At 57.0% G+C, this 18518-nt stretch overlaps 3 protein-coding genes across 6 annotated transcripts in view; 2 read left to right on the top strand and 1 right to left on the bottom strand.

Moving 5' to 3' along the window:
* Nucleotides 1-2742, top strand: part of SCAMP2 (secretory carrier membrane protein 2) — a 21741-nt gene extending 18999 nt beyond the window's left edge. For both annotated transcript variants that reach the window (XM_007118242.1, XM_024128855.3), the window contains 2 exons: nt 839-956; nt 1212-2742. In XM_007118242.1, coding sequence (XP_007118304.1) covers nt 839-956; nt 1212-1346 — 253 coding nt within the window. In that variant the 3' untranslated portion in view covers nt 1347-2742. The remainder of the gene's footprint in view (nt 1-838; nt 957-1211) is intronic.
* Nucleotides 2743-3333: 591 nt separating this feature from the next.
* On the top strand, nt 3334-10459 carry ULK3 (unc-51 like kinase 3). Of its 3 annotated transcripts, XM_024128674.2 has the most exons (16): nt 3334-3556; nt 4236-4376; nt 4461-4581; nt 5140-5244; nt 6096-6239; nt 6419-6501; nt 7042-7197; nt 7380-7485; nt 7693-7733; nt 7951-8053; nt 8190-8254; nt 8341-8419; nt 8495-8535; nt 8901-8948; nt 9125-9191; nt 9312-10459. In XM_024128674.2, the coding sequence occupies exons 1-16, from the start codon at nt 3455-3457 to the stop codon at nt 9326-9328; spliced, it is 1419 nt and encodes a 472-aa protein (XP_023984442.1). In that variant the 5' UTR covers nt 3334-3454; the 3' UTR covers nt 9329-10459. The 3 variants fall into 3 exon arrangements, with proteins under 3 accessions (XP_023984442.1, XP_023984441.1, XP_054938453.1); XM_024128673.3 differs by having other exon boundaries at nt 8341-8535; nt 9312-10425; XM_055082478.1 differs by lacking the exons at nt 9125-9191; nt 9312-10459 and having other exon boundaries at nt 8341-8977.
* A 3193-nt stretch (nt 10460-13652) lies between these two features.
* On the bottom strand, nt 13653-18045 carry CPLX3 (complexin 3). Its single transcript, XM_007118241.2, has 3 exons — nt 17778-18045; nt 16527-16614; nt 13653-14805 (listed from the first exon to the last, which is right to left on the bottom strand). The coding sequence occupies exons 1-3, from the start codon at nt 17939-17941 to the stop codon at nt 14581-14583; spliced, it is 477 nt and encodes a 158-aa protein (XP_007118303.2). The 5' UTR covers nt 17942-18045; the 3' UTR covers nt 13653-14580.
* Between the last annotated feature and the right edge of the window lie 473 nt (nt 18046-18518).

Raw genomic sequence — 18518 nt, forward strand, 5'->3', positions numbered from 1 at the left:
GGCCGCTGAGCCTGTGCGTCCGGAGCCTGTGCTCCGCAACAGGAGAGGCCACGGCAGTGAGAGGCCCGCGTACCGCAAAAAAAAAAAAAAAAAAAAAATCAGTTGACGCTTGGGATTTCCCTGGCGGTCCAGTGGCTGGGACTCCGTGCTTCTGGGGAACTAAGATCCACATGCCACGTGGCCAAAAAAAAAAAAAAAAAAAAAATCAGTTGACAATAATATATAGGTTTGTTTCTGGACTCTCAATTCTATTCCATTGATCTATACATCTGTCCTGATGCCAGTACCATACTTTTTTGATAGCTATAGCTTTGTAGTAAGTTTTTAAACCAGAAAATGTGAGGACATCCCCTTTATAGATGAGGACACTGGGGCTCAGGAAGGAGACATGACTGGCTAGAGGCAGAGGGGCTGTCCCTGGGCTGCAGTGGGAGGAGCTGAGGTGAGAGGATGAATGTAGTGGGTTGGCCAGTGGTCCTCCTTCCCAGAGAGAGGGCCCTCAGGAGTGAGTAGCCAGGCTTTCCATGTCCCCGTAACCCCCAGAGCAGCAGGAAAAGGCTCTACCTAGGGCTCTTCCTGACTGTGAAGGCAGCAGCCACATCCTCCCTTCCAGACCTCACATGGCCCAAAGATTCCCAATGGGCAGTGTGGGGCCTGATGGCCTTCACAGAGGCCCGGCCTCTCACAGGCCAAGGGTTTCTGGCCCACAGGGCTCTGTGCTGCAGGGAGATGCCTGGGCGGTGTTCAGCACACAGTGGCCATTTGGAGAAGAGCCCCTCACGGGGAGCTCTGGGGCCCAATCCCACTACACCCCCTCCGGCCTCTTCCTCCCTTGCAGTGGTTGGATCGCAGCCCTGTCTATACTGAAGCAAGACTTGGCTGTGTCGATCATCATGATGGTGGTGGCTGGCTTCTTCACCCTCTGTGCCGTGCTCTCACTCTTCCTTCTGAAGCGGGTGAGTGGTGGGTGCTGGGCCAGCTGCAAACCCAAGGAAGCAGGCACCTCTCTCCTGCCTTCTCCATGGGGGTGTTCATCACTACAGCAGTTGGGCCTCCTGGGTCCTCAATGGTCCAGCAGCTTCCTCCAAGTTCTGGGTGGGAGTTCAGGCAGGCTGGGGTTTGTGGTGGCTCCCTTGGGAATATAACCTGGATGACTTGGTTCCTGGTGGCCCACAGGGCGGGGCTTTTCTCACCACAGCCTCTTTCCGCAGGTGCACTCCCTGTACCGCCGGACGGGGGCCAGCTTCCAACAGGCCCAAGAGGAGTTTTCCCAGGGCATCTTCAGTAACAGGACCTTCCGCAGCGCTGCCTCATCTGCTGCCCGAGGAGCCTTCCAGGGGAATTAGTCCTCCTGACTCTCTTCCTCTGCCCTTGCCTTTTCTCTCACCTGCCTTCTGAGCTGCACTTTCCGTGGGTGCCTTAAGCAGTGGTTATGCCCAGCACAGACCTGGGGAGGGTCTTGCCCGTGGCTCTTCCTCCTTCCTCAGCAACCAGCTCTCCCTTCCACCCGAGGAAAGTGGAGGGAGGGACAGGGACTGTTTTTTACACAAGAGGAAAAAAAACAGCTGTCTTTCCTTCTCTGGTGGTGGTTTGGTAGGATTTTTTTGTCTCTCTGGAAGCAGCGGGACTGAAGTTCTCTTCACTCTACACACATACACACACATGTACTCACACACATACACACATGTAAACACTTGGGGTCACTGGCTGCCCTGGGCCCACACCAGCTGGAGTTTTATTTCTGCTGGAGTCCTGAGATTCCACTCTTTCCCCAGCAGGCCTGGCCTGAATCTGGTGTCACAGACCCAGTCCGTGGCTCTCACAGTCCTGCCCTTCTTTCCTGCCCAGGCTGGGGTAGCCTCCTAAGGGCTCCCCTTTAGATGAGCTGCAGTCTGAGCTCTGTTCCTTAGACCACTGGGGTGGTCTCTGGGCTTCCAGAGCCTCTGGCCTGGTTGCCCCAGCCTCTTTCCTGCCTCATGTTTCTCACAAACGTTTCATAGCCCTTTAGGCCCCCTGCACCCTCCCAGTGTGCCCTCTGGGGCCCTTCCCTCTTTAGACTTACTGAATGTGCAATGGGGTTGGTAGGGATTTGCGGATGGAGAGGGATAGAGGATGCTGACCCAAAGTTGTCTTGGCCAGCCTTTGGCTGTCTTCTAGGAAGGTGGGTTTGACTGTTTGGTTGTGGTTTATTTGGTCCTGTCTGATTTGATTTCTTCTCTTCCGGAGAGATAGCTGCCCTTTCCTTTGGCCTCAGACTCTACCCCACCCCTGCCCCCCACCATCAGCAATATCTAGCTTGTATGACTCATAGGGAGGGTAGGGGGAATCAGTTCAGAACTGCATCCTTCAGGCCACCTTTCTGAGGGTTCCAGACTAATCCTCTAGGGTTCTCCCATACTCCCAAGTAGAGTCTAGGTCACCTTCCACTAGTCCTGGGGATTCCCAAGGAGGTGTGTCATTGTGATGGGTGCTTAGGAGTTCACGGTTAAAACCTGTACCCTGTCCTCCAGAGGTGGTAGGAGTCGGTGGGTGGACTGAGGGGACTTCTCAAAAAGCTGGCCAACCTGCTACCCAGAGACAGCCCTCACAGCCTGCCAGCTTACACAGCCCCAGAGCCACTGAATGATAATGGCAGTGACCAAGGTTTTGTAAACTCCTTTCTGGTATTTTTTTCTCCGTGTACAAATGTATATGTTATATCTCAATTTTGTCCTTAAATAAAGACAAGACATTTTCAGACAATACTGGTCCTCATGTCTGCTGGACTTGGGAGGATGGGAGTGGCCCATAGGGTAGGGACTGAGGCATGCCAGCCATAGGCGAGAGGAGACAGTTAAGACGCTGCGTCTGGCTACTCTACTCCCTGGCTGGTTTGTGGCAGGCCAAGCCCCTCATCCCTGGGGGTGAAACCCCGTACTGAGATTGCTTGTTGTCTTCCATGGTACTTTCTTGTCCCAGTACTTCCACTTTCAGAGCTGCTGGTCTTGGGGGCGGGACCTCTTTGAACCCCCCCTCCCCGTCTTACACACCTGCTCAACCGGGCTTCTCTCTTATCGCCCCTTCATGTGGGCGATCTCTAGGATGCTGTCTGAGCCTGGATGGGATTCCCCAGGTGACCTCGTCTGCTGGCCTCCACTAACTCCCGTTAGGCCCGCGAGCTCCTCAGTATCCCCAAACGGATCTTGCGGGTACTGGCGGGTCATGTGATTTCCAGTGCGGGTGGAAGCGGTGGAGGCGCCCAGGAGCATTCCCTGGAGCACCTGGAGGGGGCGGGGCTCGGGGGCGGTGGGGAGCCGGCGCCCCGCCCCGCCTGCCGCGCTGCACTTTCGGCGGGCTCCGCTGGGGGCAGCGTGGAGTTCTGTCCTACAGCTGCGCGCTGTCCGTTCTGGGCTCCTGGCCGGAACCTAGCGCCGGGAACCAGGAAGCGCCCGGCAGCGGGCGCGCGGCGGTCGGGATGGCGGGCCCTGGCTGGGGTCCCCCGCGGCTGGACGGTTTCATTCTCACCGAGCGCCTGGGCAGTGGCACGTACGCCACGGTGTACAAGGCCTACGCCAAGGTGGGTGCGGGGCGCCCCGGGGCTTCTGTGCGAGGCAGGAATCGGGGGCACGAGAACTTCTGAGGGCCTGGCCCCGGTGCCCGCCAGACCCTGAGCAAGCCCAGGCGGGTGCCGGGCCGGGAAACTAGAAAGGGTTAGAGAGGGTGTGAGAGCCGTTAGGGGCCCACGGCCTGCCCTGTCCCAGGCCGACCTTCCGTGGAGGAGGTGGGTGGTGACCGCCACCAATAGGTCTTCAAAACAAACACACATACACACACCCCTGTTGTGTGAAGAGACAGGTGGAGACCTCGATGGAGCCTCGGTGTCAGTGGCTGAAGAACAGGCTCAAAACAGTGGGGATATCTGTGGGCTGGGAGGAGTCTGGGGCAGGGTTCTAGAAGGCTGGACCCACTTAGCAAGCAGAGTGGGCAGTTTAGAACAGTGAATAACATGCTTTAGCAGGGGCACTCTAGAATACAATGAAAGGGATTGTGGAGCAGAGAACACCAGGCTGGTGGGGAAGCCGGGATTCCAGAATCCGGGTGCCTCATTGGCCTGAGAAGGGGCAGCTGGGAAGCCTGGATGCTAGTGTGAGTGGGTAGAGGCCCTGTGAGGGGGAGAGGGAACCAGAGCCCTTCTGGCCGCACATAGAGTCCCTGGTACCCTCAAGGCAGAGTCATCAAATCTCCTTTCCCCACAGAAGGATACTCGTGAGGTGGTAGCCATAAAGTGCGTGGCCAAGAAGAGTCTGAACAAGGCATCTGTGGAAAACCTCCTGACAGAGATTGAGATCCTCAAGGGCATTCGACACCGCCACATCGTACAGCTGAAAGACTTCCAGGTGTGGGCCTGGGATGGGGCCACCCCTAAAGGGGGCTGGAGAAGAGACACTCTCTTCAAGCCTCCTCTCTGCCTCTAACCACAGTGGGACAGTGACAACATCTACCTCATCATGGAGTTCTGTGCAGGAGGTGACCTGTCTCGCTTCATCCATACCCGCAGGATTCTGCCTGAGAAGGTGGCTCGGGTCTTCATGCAGCAGTTGGGTAAAAGCCTCTGACCTCAGCCTGACACCCCTTCCCATGACCTCTTCCCTCTCACACTACCCCTGCCCCAGGCTTAGAGCTAAGAAGAGTGTCAGAGCTCTATCCATCCCAGCTTGGATTTTTAGGGCCCATCCTTCCTATGTGCCCATCCCTGGCTTAAGGATGCTGTGAGAGAGACAGGGAGGAGCCCCATCTGTGGGGAGTGCAGGCTTCCACACGTGGAATGTAATGCAAAGACCTCATAGAACAAAGACCTTCCTTCCTTTGCTAAGGAAGAGAGCAAGGACCTAAAGGGCTGGGGCATCTAGGGAAGCTTCTAGGAGGAGGGGAGACTTGTGAAGTGGTACAAGGGAGGAAGGAGGTCACTTGAGGTGGGGGTGGGGAAAGTTCCTAGCAGAAGGGGGATCCTGGTGCTTGTATGTAAAGCATTTGGTAGACCAGCCAGGTCAGAACTGGGGTTGTGCAGGCTTGAAGGGGCAGATATAAGGCTGGGGAGGTGAGAGGGTGTGGGAGATGGGCTTCTCTGACCTGTCTCTCTGCATGGGTCCTACTCCCCAGCTAGTGCCCTGCAGTTCCTGCATGAACGGAACATCTCTCACCTGGACCTGAAGCCACAGAACATTCTGCTGAGCTCCTTGGAGAAGCCCCACCTTAAACTGGCAGGTGTGAGTCTGGAACAAAAGGCATGAAGGTTTGGAGGGTGGCTCTCATGGAGGCCTCTATTGAGTCATTAAACAGTGACAGACTGGGAGGTCCAGGGATGGGCCCCGTCACCAAAAGGTAGGGCCCTTCTCAGGCTACCCATGCTCGACTCCAGCAGTGTCATGGGCAGGCTCAGGGCTCAGTGTGTGACCAGAGTCAGGTTTCAGAGTGTGACCAGGGTTAGTACTTTATCTGTCACCACGATTGGGGCTCAAAGTATGACTCAGTCTGTGGTGGCAGTGTTGGAGAGTGTGAGGTGGGAAAGCAGTGGTTGTGGCCCCTGATAAAATTTAGAGGAGAACTGACTTGAAACTGGAGGCCAGAGAGGCCCCTTAACCTGAAACTGGAGGCCAGAGAGGCCCCTTAACCTGAAACTGGAGGCCAGGGAGAGTTCTAACCCCTTAGTGGACCCTTATCCTCATCGCTGGTGTGATCTGAGTGGGCTTCCTGAGAAAAAGGTGCTGAGGAGGCTGTGCAGGATAGAGGCCCACTGAGCTCGGTGGGACAGTGATGGAGAGTTCTAACCCCTTAGTGGACCCTTATCCTCATCGCTGGTGTGATCTGAGTGGGCTTCCTGAGAAAAAGGTGCTGAGGAGGCTGTGCAGGATGGGTAGGATATATGCCCCCAAAGAGGTAGGAGTGTGTTCCGGGTTTATAATGAGAGAAACGGCATGAGCAAAGCAGGAAAGTGAGCAAAGTAGGGATTAATCCTGATGAGTCTAGAGGGTGGGAGGAGCCCAGGGTGAGGCTGTAAAGGCCAGGAGCAGAAGCAGCTGGAATCTGAGCCCTGCTGCCTGGCCTCTCGCCTGCAGACTTTGGCTTTGCACAGCACATGTCCCCCTGGGATGAGAAGCATGTGCTCCGTGGCTCTCCCCTCTACATGGCTCCCGAGATGGTGTGTCAGCGGCAGTATGACGCCCGTGTGGACCTCTGGTCCGTGGGGGTCATCCTGTATGGTGAGAGCACTGTCCCCTGCCCCCACCTGGAGGCCTGCACTGCAAGGCCTCTCTGGGCCACTCCTGAAGGGTTTTAATGAGAATGCTGACTCTCCTGGTCTGGGGCCGCTCCCCAGTTGTGGGCCAGGCCAGGCTTGACCCTAGCCCCTCCCAGCCTCCCCTCTGCCTCCCTTCCACAGAAGCCCTCTTCGGGCAGCCCCCCTTTGCCTCCAGGTCGTTCTCGGAGCTGGAAGAGAAGATCCGGAGCAACCGGGTTATTGAGGTAGGTCTAGCAGGGCCTTGGCACCTGCTGCTTGGCGGAGAGAGTCAGGGCCTTGAGGTAGGAGACCTCACTGCCACCTGCACAGACTAGGGTGTGGGCTCCAGGCCACCTTCGTGGAGCTGGGGCACACTCTAGCCTGGAAGTCGGCTCCATTCAGTACCAGGGATCCAGATCAGCCACAACAGGGAGCAAAGGGTCTGCCCCACAGCCCGCTACAGGCCCCCCATGGGGAGAAGGCCAAAGCAGACCTAGGCCCAGCCTTCCCCGAAACATTCCAGAGAGGGGAAGAGGATCTGGAAACAGGGTTCCATGACAGCTACGGGTTCCAGTGAGGGCATGGACAGGAGCCTGGGGGAGGAGGCTTGGCTCTCACTGGCTGCGACACTTTGACCCATCACTGTTCCTCCTGGTCTCACTTGCTCTAACTGTCAAATGTGTATCTCTGGGGCGTTCCAGGACAGGGTGGTCCTGACCGGCGCCTGGGGCTGGGGGCCGAGGTCCCGGAGCCCAGTGTGATCTGTACCTCCCCCACCCCCGCAGCTCCCCCTGCGTCCCGCCCTCTCCCAGGACTGCCGGGACCTGCTGCAGCGGCTCCTGGAGCGGGACCCCAGCCGCCGCATCTCCTTCCAGGACTTCTTTGCCCACCCTTGGGTGGACCTGGAGCACATGCCCAGTGGGGAGAGCCTGGCACGAGCAGTGAGCAACCAATGGAGATGGGTGGGCTGAGGGCAGGTTGGGGGTTTCATCTACCCCTTTCAGTGGTGACGAGGTGACTTGCCCAGCAGGAGTCAGAGGGTGGGCTCAGGGCATTGCCCCTTGTGGTGAGTATGGGGCCTCATATGGGGGTGGGCATGACTTCTCATCTGTTCGTCCCCCAGACCGCCCTGGTGGTGCAGGCTGTGAAGAAGGACCAGGAGGGGGATGCCGCGGCTGCCTTATCTCTCTACTGCAAGGCTCTGGACTTCTTCGTGCCTGCCCTGCACTGTGAGTGCCAGGCCGGGTGCAGCAGGGGTGGGGCCAGCCGTAGCTGCAGTGGCTGGATTCCAGAAGCAGCTCCCCTTCCAGAATTTTGTGGGAGACAAGGCAGAGGGTAAATCTGGAACTTAGTGCTTTGGGAGATTCCAGAGGGTTTGGTGTAAGGCAGGCGTCTCCTCGCTCTAGACTTCTCATATAAACCCGCACTTTCTGCAGATGAAGTGGACACGCAGCGGAAGGAATCAATTAAGGCAAAGGTGAATGAGAGTCCCCTGAGGAAATGGGTGAGGGATCCCAGGGCCTCTGGGGATTGGCTCTTAGAGGAACCTCTCTTCCTGGGAAGGGGGTCAGGCCAGCCGCAGTTGACCTCTGACGTTACAGTTTGGGGCGGTCCCTGAGGGAGAACCTGGAGGTGGGTGCTGGCGAGGCAGGCAAGGTGCGAGAACCCTTCCTCGGCCCCTTGCCCTCCTGCAGGTGGGACAGTACGTGTCCCGGGCTGAGGAGCTCAAGGCCATCGTCTCCTCCTCCAATCGGGCCCTGTTGAGGCAGGGGACCTCTGCCCGAGACCTGCTCAGAGGTAGGCCCCAATCCTGGCTGACCACCAGTTTCCAGCAGCTTCCCTCCAGCCTGAGGGGGAGGCAGGTTGGGGTAGGCATCCTGAGATGAGAAAGCAGGCTGCTCCCCTCACCCTGAGCCTTTGCACCTCATCCCAGAGATGGCCCGGGACAAGCCGCGCCTCCTAGCTGCCCTGGAAGTAGCTTCAGCTGCCATGGCTAAGGTTTGTAGCCAGTGGGAGGGGTCCGGGCAGGGCAGGGAGGAATCCAAGTCATGCCCCTAAATGACCTGGTGTCCCTGTGGCTGCAGGAGGACGAGGCTGGCGGGGAGCAGGATGCTCTGGCCCTGTACCAGCACGGCCTGGGGGAGCTGCTTCTACTGCTGGCAGGTGAGGCCCCGTCACCATACTCCCCTAAGCCCCTGGCTGCCCTGCCCTCACCACGTGCCCTCCCTCTCTCTGCAGCGGAGCCCCCAGGCCGGAGGCGGGAGCTGCTTCACACTGAGGTGCCCACTGGGGTCAGGAGGCTTGGGGGGCTTCCTCTTCCCCGTTTGCCCCGCTCCCATTTGTGGGGACCTCCTTGGGTTCCCTCAGGGTGCTCCAAGTCTGGGAGTTAGACCACACAGACTTGCTAAGTTGGTGGCCCCTCGCACTCCATCAGGGCTTGGGTGCTCAGGTCAGGGCAAGGGGACAGGCAGGATCTGGGAACTCAGCAGCAATCGGGAGGCTCCCTGGAGGAAGGAGCAGATAAGGACTCAGAGCAAGTTGTTCTAATGAGGCAGAGGGTTCTGGAGAGCGTCAGGAGTGAGGAGGAGCTCAATTTGAAGGCCTCTCCTCGCCCCACATCCATGGGCATGTCTTCCCTTGGCAGGTTCAGAATCTCATGGCTCGAGCTGAATACCTGAAGGAGCAGGTCAAGGTGGGCACATGGGGGCCCACACTGGGGCAAAGCTCTATGTGTTCTGTTCCTCTCTGCCTGTGGCTCTCTGTCCCCTGCTCCCCACTGTGTGTCCCCCACTCCCCGCTGTGTATGTCTTCCTCTCATCTCTGTCTGAAGGCCTCTCCATCACTGTCTCTGCCCTTTATGTTCCGCAGATGAGGGAGTCTCATTGGGAAGCTGAGACCCTGGACAAAGAGGGGCTGTCGGAGTCTGTTCGTAGCTGTGAGTCCTGCCCTGGGGTCTGACCCTCCCCACAAGGAGGGGTGAGAGCTGGGGCAGCCCTGGATTCTGCCTCTTTTGCCAGAGACCTGAGACTGGCGCTCCCCACTTTCCCCTCCACAGCTTGTACTCTGCAGTGACCCTGCAGGATGATTGGACAGGTCACTGGGAACTGGGGACACGCTCACCCCAGGTGACGCTCAGAATTCTGTGGCCCTCTGCCACCCTGCGGAGCAGGCTTCCTGGATGGGTAACTCTGGGACGCCCCACATCCCATCATCCCCAGCACCACTTGAAAGACTCTTAACCCCCTACCCACTGTGTGTACTGGGAGCACTGCGGTGGGGAGGACTCTGGGAGAAGAGAGTTTCTTTCATGTGACTTTTGTTATTTGGTGGTTGCTGAGCCCTGAGCCTGTTGATTTCTGTTTTTGCTCTGAGACGAGCAGGGAGCCCTCTGCAGGGCACTTGTTCTCTTTCCCCTCCTTGCCAGGAGGCAGCTGTGCCCTGTGCCCACCCCTTTCCTTCCTGGGAGCCTTTATGGCAACTCACCTCCCTCCTTGCACTGGAGCAGGGCACTCCAAGACCCCTCAGGGAGCACCCATCCCACCATATGCACTCAGCCCCGCAGAACTCGCCAGTCTTCCTGGGAGCTGACCCCTGCCCACCCTCTCAATATTTTAAGATAATCCTTCATGCATGAAAGTAATATCTTTTGTAGAGGTGGGGCAAGTTTGAGAAATCCCATGCCTTGTTCTTGCCCTGACCTGGGGGGTACAAGGGGAGGGCTCCTCAGTCATACCTCCCACCTTCATCCCTCTGTGGGGAATGCCCCTGCTGGCCTCAGAGCTGGGCCTGGCCTGGGATGGGGAGGCATGGGGGCTGCCTGGCCTTTCAGGCTCCAGGGGACCTAGTGATCCAGGAGACCTGATTCTAGGTCTGACACTGCTGCTACTCCAGTGTGTGACCCCGGGCAAGCTCCTTCCCCTTTCTGGGCCTGGGTCTCCCCATCTCTCCAATGGGACTGCTACTATCTCCTCAACCCCCTACATGGGCTTTCAGGAGAACAAAGTGACTTTAATCTGGAAAGAATATATACACCTAGAGTTATTTAGGGGTTTCTTTTCTAAAAAGTCAGAGAGGGTGTTAGTGATTTCTAACCCTTCTGCCCTGAAATGCCTCCTTGGGGCAAGAGTTGTCTGCCTTCCCTGTAGGAGTCTGGGTGTAAAGAATGTAATTCATTGTTTTTCTATTAAATTATTTTCTAAACTTGTTCTTCTCTTCTTGACCTTGGAAAAACTGGAGGTAGCCCCTGTTCACAGGCTGGGACTAGAGGAGCCCCAGGAAAAGCTGGGTGACATGAGGGAGGGCTGGGGGAGGCCCCAGGGTGGGGGAGTGAGAGCCACATCTGCCTCCTGCCCTTAGCCCCTGGGAGATCTGGGAGAGTTAGGTGGACCAGCCACCAGTCCTCCCACCACCCAGGAGACAAGCACAGGCTGGGAGCCCAGGCAAGGCCCTTCCTCTCTATACGTGGAGGAGGAGTGCTCAGTGGCAAGAGTGCAGTCCTGTTACCTGCTGTGCTCTGCATTGCACACTCCATCACCCGAGTCGCTACCCCCTTTTACCCTGGGCCAGTGAGTGGGCAGTGAGCTAGATCGGGGAAAGGGCATCCTCTAGGGTGTCCTGTGTTCATGCTCAGCTCCCCAGGCCCCCCAAGTTGTGGTGGTTTCCAGCAGCCCTCACCCCAGCCACTGATGCGGTCTTGGCCTGAATGGCACTCAAGAGCATCTTTGGGGACTTAGGGGAAGGGGAGCTCACTCCCTGGACAGCCACCAAGGCTGCTCAGCCTTCCGTGCAGACCTTAAAGGGCTGCTGTACAGGGAAGGAAACGTTAGGAGGGACCTAATTTCCCTGAAGCCTGACTGTTGGGAGGCAGTGTAGAGCAGTGGCCCAGAGGGCAGGAGGCATAGCTAAAATTCTGGCCTTGCCATTTGGCCCTGAAGCTTGGGACCCATTGATTACCCTGTTTCTCAGTAAAATGAGGATGAAGATAAATGCCCCGTGGGAAAGTTAAGGATTAAATGAGTCACTGTACATGAGCCTGGCACACAGAGTTCAATAAATGTTATTTTCAGATGGGGAACGGGCTGGACGAAAAAGCCTCAGTGAGTAAAATGAGGGGAAGGAAGGAGGAGAATGAATGGACCCAGCTGGGTGGGTGAATGGAGAAGAATGGGTGGGAGGGAGAGTGGGAATGAGGAGGACAGGGTTTGTGAAAGACTAACTGAATAGAAGGATGGTGGGATGAAAGGTTGACCCCTCAGACCCCAGTTGTTTGTGATGTCTGCATTGGCTGTCTGAGAACAGGGGCCTGGTATTATGATACATGTGGATGTGGAGAGGAGTGGGCCCCCATGGGGGCACTGGGTACAGGAAAGGCCTGGGAGGCTGAGGCTGGTGGAGGAGGCCCTGGGGAAGGGCCCTTCCCGGGCAAGACATTTAGATGTGTCTAAGCTACCTGCCAAGGAGGAAGGCAGCCCAGCCAGAGGAGGTGGGGCTCCCTAGGGCTTTCTTTGAATGACAGAGGCCTATGGGAAATATGCTAATCTGCTTTTTTAATACTATGTTTTTTCTCCTAGGAGCGAGAGTTGTTTCTGTCTCTCACCTTTGAAACCTTGAAAGTGCCCAAGTAATGTTTGTGATGTGTTTATGGTTCTCAACTACCAGTTAGAAATAGGTCTGTAAAAAAAAAAAAAAAAAAAAAAAAGAAAGTGCCCAAGGCAGGGCAGGCCCCCTCCACCCCCTGCTGCCTACCCTCCTCCAGCATCTGGGCGCTCACTCTGCCCTGTCCTTCTACCTCCAGTAAGTCCCCCAAGCCCAGCCAGCGTTGGGCCCTTCTCCCAAGGGACCAATCCTGGGAGAAGAGCAGGGGAAGGAAGCGGGAGGCGGGGGAGGCCAGCAGAGCCTGGGGACCCCTCAGCCTGCCCTCCGTGCCCATCTCTGCCTGAGCCCCAGAGCCTCCACTACCCACCCCACACCCCGATTCCAGGGACGTGCAGACAGGTCAGAGCTGCTCAGGGTTCTCAGGCTGTGAGGAAGGAACCTCTCGCTCCCTAACCCCAGACCCCAACCAGCCCATTTTGTGAGGGTTCAGTGAGTGCTCACCCCCCAGCCTCGCCATGGCCCGCATTCCTGCCTCTTTTGCTCTTGGTCCTGCAAACCACTGAGGGGAAAGGGGTCTGTCCAATCCCATTAGGCAGAAGGGCCCTGAGGGTGGAGTGCTGACGTGAGCCTTGCTGCTGACGCTGCCAAGGAGGCCCATGCCCGCCCCCCACACACAGCCTGGGGCCAGGACTTGGTCTCCTCCAGCTCCAGGAAGATCAGGAGGGGTTTTCGTCCAGTGACTACCCCGGTGGGCAGCCTAGGAGCAGCTCAGAGGCCCAGACCCCTTCCCCTGGGATGCTCAAGAGAGAAGGAAGGCCCAGCGTGACAGCCTGAGCAGCCCTGCCCAGCTCCTGGGCCTGCATCCTTCCCTGCCTCCACCCTCCTAACTCCTCATCCTCTGTCCTCCACCTGTCCCTCCCCACATTACCTATTGCACAGGTTTTATGTTCCTTGTTCTTATTTTACAAAGGAGGCCTAACAGAAGCTTTGCCCTTGAAACCAAACCCTCGGCTCTTCCACCTGTAAATCTTGGCTGGCTTCTCCACAGGCTGGTGTCAAGTGGGGGCACCAGGGTCAGCCTGTAGCACCTTGTTCCTCTCAGGCCTCTGGGATGGCCTGCTTGTGGACCCTCCTGGTTGGTCTCCTGGACACCCCCCCACACACACACACACACACCAGTGAGCAGGATGAGAGGATGAGATTTGGACTCTTCACTTTTTTTTTAAAGAATGGGTTACCATTTATTGATATGGTCCATCATGTGCCAAGGGCTTTACAAATGGTCACCTTTTGAAACAGGTATTATTATTGGTTGGGGGGCGGCTCTTAACTTCACAGGGGGGAAAACAGGTTCAGAGAAGGAAAGGGACCTGCTCAAAGTCACACAGCGGTGCCTGGGCCGGAACACAGTTGCCCTGCCTTCTTTTTGTTACACCTTCCATTTCCAAGGTGTAGAGGGGGATATAGGCACAGGTGCCAGAGACAGCTGTGGTTGAGCCTCAGCCCCTCCTACAGTCTCAGGTAGTGACCCAGAGGCCCTGCCTTCCTGAGGTGCCGCCCATCCAGATGGCTGCCACAGCCTCCTCAAAGCCCAGATCAATTTCATCTGGCCACAGGCTGAACCTGGTGCTCAGTCAGTGCGGGGACCCCGCCCCAGCCCAGGGCCCTGAGAGGGCAGAGCTTGAATATCTTATAGGAGCTGGCACTCCTGTGAAGCTGTGGGTGAGGAGGTAGAGGACACCCCTCCAAGGGCAGGGTTAGGGGCCTGTGAAACCCAAGACTCCTGGAGGTCAGTAAGAAGTGGGAGAATAGGCAGGTCATCTGGAATTTTTATTTTTCACTGAGCTGAGAGAGGAAATCCAGCTATGGAATCCAGAGAGAGTTCTACAGGAACAGAACAGAAATTGGCTGGGCCCCGGGCCCAGAGAAGGCCTGGAGCCACCTGGGCTGCTGTTCAGTGCCAGCTTCATCCTTGGCACTAGGCCCCTCACACAGCATCACTCAGCTTCCAAGAGCCAGAGCCCACAGTGGCAGCCGCTTGAGACTATGGCTGCAGCTGCTGCCCTACCCAACGAGGGGTGTGGGGTTGACTCTGAGGGGCCAGGGAGGCCAAGCTAGAAAATCTTGGAAATGACCCAGTCCATTCCCATTTTATAGATGATGAAATAAGGCCCAGAAAGGGCACTGGGTTTTAAGGAGAATAAGTGTGGAGACTTGAACTCAGGCCTCCTGACTGCTGAGGGTGTCTGCCTCAAGCCCCTCTCTAAGTGCATCTGAATGTCAGTGTCTAGGGGAGCTAGGCACCCAGGGGAGCTGGTCTGTGTTTGTGCTTGCGTGTGCCAGGATGCATCTGCGGCATATCCCTCTTCACGTGCCAGGGTCTCTGTGTCCCTCTATGTGTCCCTCTTTGTGTGCTTCTGTGTTCAAGAACTTGGGGCCGTGGCCAGAGAGGGTCAGGCCTATTCTTACAATCTTGGGAGGCCTTCCCAGCCTGAGTAGGGAGGGTGGGTCCTGAGGGGTAGGGTGAGGAATGGGGACTTTGGTCCCAGTGGAGAGGGAAAAAGCAGAAGGCAGATTGGAGCCATGGATGAGAAGGGTCCTGGGGCTGGCCTGGGGCAGGGAAACAAAGCCAAGATGAGATACGGGTCCCTGGAATTTGAGGCATGCTGTTAGCACTTATGTGGGGCCAGCCCTCTGGTCATCCCAGTGGGCAACCCCAGAGGAAGTAGTCACATGATGTGGCACTTCTCAGCTGATTGCTTGAGGTCCCCCAATGTGGTCTGGGCCTTGTCCTTAAGTGAGCCAAGGTCCAAGCCAGGGAGACTGGCCAGCTGCCCAAGGACCGAGGCCCTTTCCTCCTCCTCCTCTGTGTCCTCCTCAATCATCTTGGCCAGCTCCCGGGGCAGCTCCACGTCTCCACCTGCCATCTGGATCTGGCTCTCATCTGTCTCGTTCTGAAGGGAAGAGGAAAAGGGGTGGGGTGGGGTTGGAGGTGTGTGAGAACCCAGAGTTGAGTGGCAGGGAGGAGGCCTGGACTGGGTTCCAGGCCCCAAGATTCTGGAGCTCCATGTTCCAGTGAGCTCGGTCCCCCTCCCCCATCCCAGGATCAAGCTTTTGACGCTTGGATATTGGAGACCTTGCACTTTTACACCACCTTACTTTACTCTGAGATGCTGAAAGTAAGACACTAGCATAGCGAGTAATGACAACATGAAAATCCTTCAGAGTCAGACTGCGTCAGCTGAGTCGCGTGTTGACTGTCATTAACTACACTGAAGGATGTTACCAATCACAGTGATGGGTTCCATTCAGCAAACACCGATCCTGTGGCTGACACTGAGCTGAGAGCTTTTAATTCTCACAACAACCCTATGAGGTAGGTATTGTTTTCTCCATTTTACAAAAAGGGAAATTGAGGCTCAGATAACTTAAGTAAGTAACTTGCCCAAGGTCACACCACTAGGAAGTGAGGGAGCTAGATTTAAACCTATGTCCCTGATTTCAACATCTGTGCTCTCCTTGCACAGCACCTGCCTACTGATTGTCATTGCACTTCCCTGTCCCTTTGGGGGCCCTGGGGCTTTCCACTTTATGTCCTACTCAGTTACAGCCAAGTCTTCTCTCTCCTGCTGGACTCAGTGTTCCCCGATGGCAGAGTTGTGTCTCTTATATGCTTAGTGCGAGCACTGGAGGAATGACTCCATTCCTAGCTGAGTTTAACTCTCCCTTTGAGAGATTTTCAAAAGACTAGTGTGCTGTGGGGAGTCAGAGGCAGCCAGGGGCTCAGGAAACATTTGTTGAGTGAGTGAATGTGACATTCACATATCTGATCTTCCAATGCAAATGCAAGATCAAGGTCAGGTGTACCGTAGCCTGTGTTTCTGTTTCTCTTCAGTCTAGCACAATTCTGGGCACAGGGAGTGGCTTGTGCCTCAGTTCCCTCCTTAGGCAACAGGAGTAGAACACGTAGTTGGTCATCTGATGCTGCAGTACCTAGGGGAGACATCCTCCTGGCTGCTTGGCCAACCAAAGGGGTTCCTTTGCTCTCTGCAGACAGACTTCGTACTCTGGAAGGCCGAAAGGGGTCTGGGAGCAAGTGCAGGCTCGGCACGCAGAGGCGTGATCTCTGATCTCAGTTTCATCACTTGCTGGCTGTATGGCCTTAGGCAAGTCCCTTAATCTCTCTGAGCCTCAGTTTCCTTATTCGTAGGTGTGGGTAGTAGCTACCTGGCAGAGTTACTGAGGGGTTAGGTAAGGGTGTGAAGGTCAAGTGCCTGGCCCACAGAAGGTGCTGCCTTCTTTCCACCCACCTCCCTCCCTGGGTGTTCAGAAGCCCCAAGAGATTTTACCTGTGGTAAAACCTACTGCCTTCCAACTCTCCATCTGCCTAGGCCTGACTCTGGGTTGGGTGCGTGGGGGTTGGAGGAGAGAAGGGGCCTGGTCTGGCTCCAGAAGGACAAACCTATCAGTCCCCCGAGGACTGGACTATCCCTCAGCGCCAAGCCCTGGCCCTTGGCGGGCTCCAGTTAACGGTGAATGAATGAACGAGTGAGAGAACCCATGATTTAATCAAACACTCCCTGAGAGCTGCGGCGCCGGGAGAGGGGCAAAAGAGTCCGGAGCCCAGAGCTCAGGGGTCCCGGGGGTGCCTTACAGCCCGGGCTCCTAAGCTTACCTTGGGCAGCCGGTATTTGTCTCGGAAGTGGCTCCGCAGCGTGGCCCGCTCTGCCTTCCTCTGCGTGAACTGCGCGTCCCGCTCCATCCTGTGGGGGCACCGGGGGGCGGAATCACTGCCCGGGCTGAGAAAATGGGCGGGGTCTGCGAGGAAGGGGCGGGAAGGGTCTCTGGGTCCTGGCCGCAGTTTGCATCCCTCCTGCCCGCGGGCCTGTATGTTGGGTGCTCGGTGCTCTGACCAGCCGGGATTAATCTTTACTGCCTCTCCCAGCTATCACAGAGCCCTTCATCACCTCCGTACCCGTCGCTGGACGGGAGCTATCGGGGCGGGGGTGTCTGTCTGGCTGTCTCTGCGGACACTAACATATGTCCCTCGCGGTCTCCGAATCGGTCTTTTCCTTTCCTGACAGGTTGTGTCGTGTGGGGCGAAGTATTCGGGACAGACATGGGTTCGCGTCCTGAATCCACTACCACTTTATGTCTTTGAGTAAGTCACTTACCTTCCTCTTTTGTAAAATGGGGATAAGACTTTGCAACTCACGAAACTGTTATCACGATTAAGTGAAATAATAGCTAACATTTAATGATTTGCCATGTTCCAGGCGCTCCGCTAAGCAGTTTATGTGCATTAAGAAATTTAACCCTCATAAATATATAAGGCATGGTTTATTACCATTGCCATTTTACAGAAGAAGAAACCGAGGCACAGAAAGGTTAAGTAACCTGCCTAGGGTCACCCAGATAAAAAGAAGCGAAACCAGGATCTGACCCAAACAGCCTAGCTGTGGAGTTCAGCCCCTAACGCCACTCCAGCTCCCTCTCTGTCCCAGCGTCGTCCTCACACAAGTAGCCTCAATTATCTATGAGTGCCCCCATCTCAGGATCTGTCTCCGTGACTGATTCCGCCTCAGCTGCACCGCTTTTCTCAGAGCCTTAGGCTCAGAGGAGCTCCAGCTGGAAGACACAGACGGCTGGGACCAGATCGGATTAAGGGATTACTTGTTTCGTCAGAAATGCACGTGCCCTCACCTCGTCCCAGGCCCCTATCTCGCCGTCCCCCACTCCCTCTGGGCCCGAATGTGGAGCGGGGTTCTGGGTTTGAGATGGGATGGCTCTGGGGGCAGCATCGAGGGCGCATCCCAGCCTCTCACCTCGTCTAGAAAAGTAGGGGAGGGGCTCGGGGTCCGAGACTGCCCTAAGGGTGGGCCGGGCGGCCCCGGGGGGCGGGGAGCCAGGAAGGGATCCCACTCACTTCTCTTCCACCAGTTGCTTCTGGTACTCCTCGTACTCCTCTCGGCTCATGCCCTGCGCTTCGGCGGCCGACTTGTCCCCGTCCCCCTTGTCCTCGCCGCCCCCCAGGCTCCCAGTGAGGTTCTTCAGCTGGCCGCCTACCATGGTCTTCACCATGAACGCCATGGTCTTCGCTGGCCCGGGCACCGGGCGCCGGGTACCACGCGGCGGGCACCCAGGCACGTCCGCGCCTACTTCAGCACTGGGTCTTACGGACAGCTCCTGCCTGCGGCAGGAGCCCCACGCCCTGCACCGCCCACCGCCCGCCCCTGTCCGGGCCCGCCTCCACCTCCCCAAAGCCCTCCTCACAGGGGGCGGGGGGCATGCACGGGGCTGAGGAGGCGGGGCCACGTGCCTGCTTCTCACTCCCGCCTCCCCCACGTGCCTCCTTCAATGCCAAGCTCCTCTGGGCACTGCTGCCAACGGATTGGGGCCGGCCGCGAGGGCTTCGGGGAGGGGGTCGCTCCCCAGGGGAACGAGCTGTGCTGTTATGCGCCCAGTACACTGCTCCCTATTCTCCCGTCCACTTCCTCCTCCCCCGGGCAGCCAGGATTTCAGCTGGAAATGCGAGTAGCCCTGGGCCCTCCCCAACCTTCTTTCCAACCCGCTGCCCCAGCAGCTGCCCAGAGGGCTTGACACTGGGAAAGGGAGGGAGATCAGAGAGCAGGGAATCCCAATTATGGCTCCATGGGTTGCCTCTCAG

Source organism: Physeter macrocephalus, unplaced genomic scaffold (genome assembly GCF_002837175.3).
Source record: "Physeter macrocephalus isolate SW-GA unplaced genomic scaffold, ASM283717v5 random_138, whole genome shotgun sequence".
NCBI classification, from domain to species: domain Eukaryota; kingdom Metazoa; phylum Chordata; class Mammalia; order Artiodactyla; family Physeteridae; genus Physeter; species Physeter macrocephalus.

What these genes read in the sequence shown, in the direction of transcription:
- ULK3 (XM_024128673.3), top strand. Translation starts at nt 3,455, where the DNA reads ATGGCGGGCCCTGGCTGGGGTCCCCCGCGGCTGGACGGTTTCATTCTC. An exon ending in GGTCTTCATGCAGCAGTTGG is followed by an intron (nt 4,582 to 5,139) that starts GTAAAAGCCTCT and finishes CCTACTCCCCAG; the next exon opens with CTAGTGCCCTGCAGTTCCTG. An exon ending in GGGAGCTGCTTCACACTGAG is followed by an intron (nt 8,536 to 8,900) that starts GTGCCCACTGGG and finishes TTCCCTTGGCAG; the next exon opens with GTTCAGAATCTCATGGCTCG.
- CPLX3 (XM_007118241.2), bottom strand. Translation starts at nt 17,941, where the DNA reads ATGGCGTTCATGGTGAAGACCATGGTAGGCGGCCAGCTGAAGAACCTC. An exon ending in AAGCAACTGGTGGAAGAGAA is followed by an intron (nt 16,615 to 17,777) that starts GTGAGTGGGATC and finishes GTGCCCCCACAG; the next exon opens with GATGGAGCGGGACGCGCAGT. An exon ending in ACAAATACCGGCTGCCCAAG is followed by an intron (nt 14,806 to 16,526) that starts GTAAGCTTAGGA and finishes TCTTCCCTTCAG; the next exon opens with AACGAGACAGATGAGAGCCA.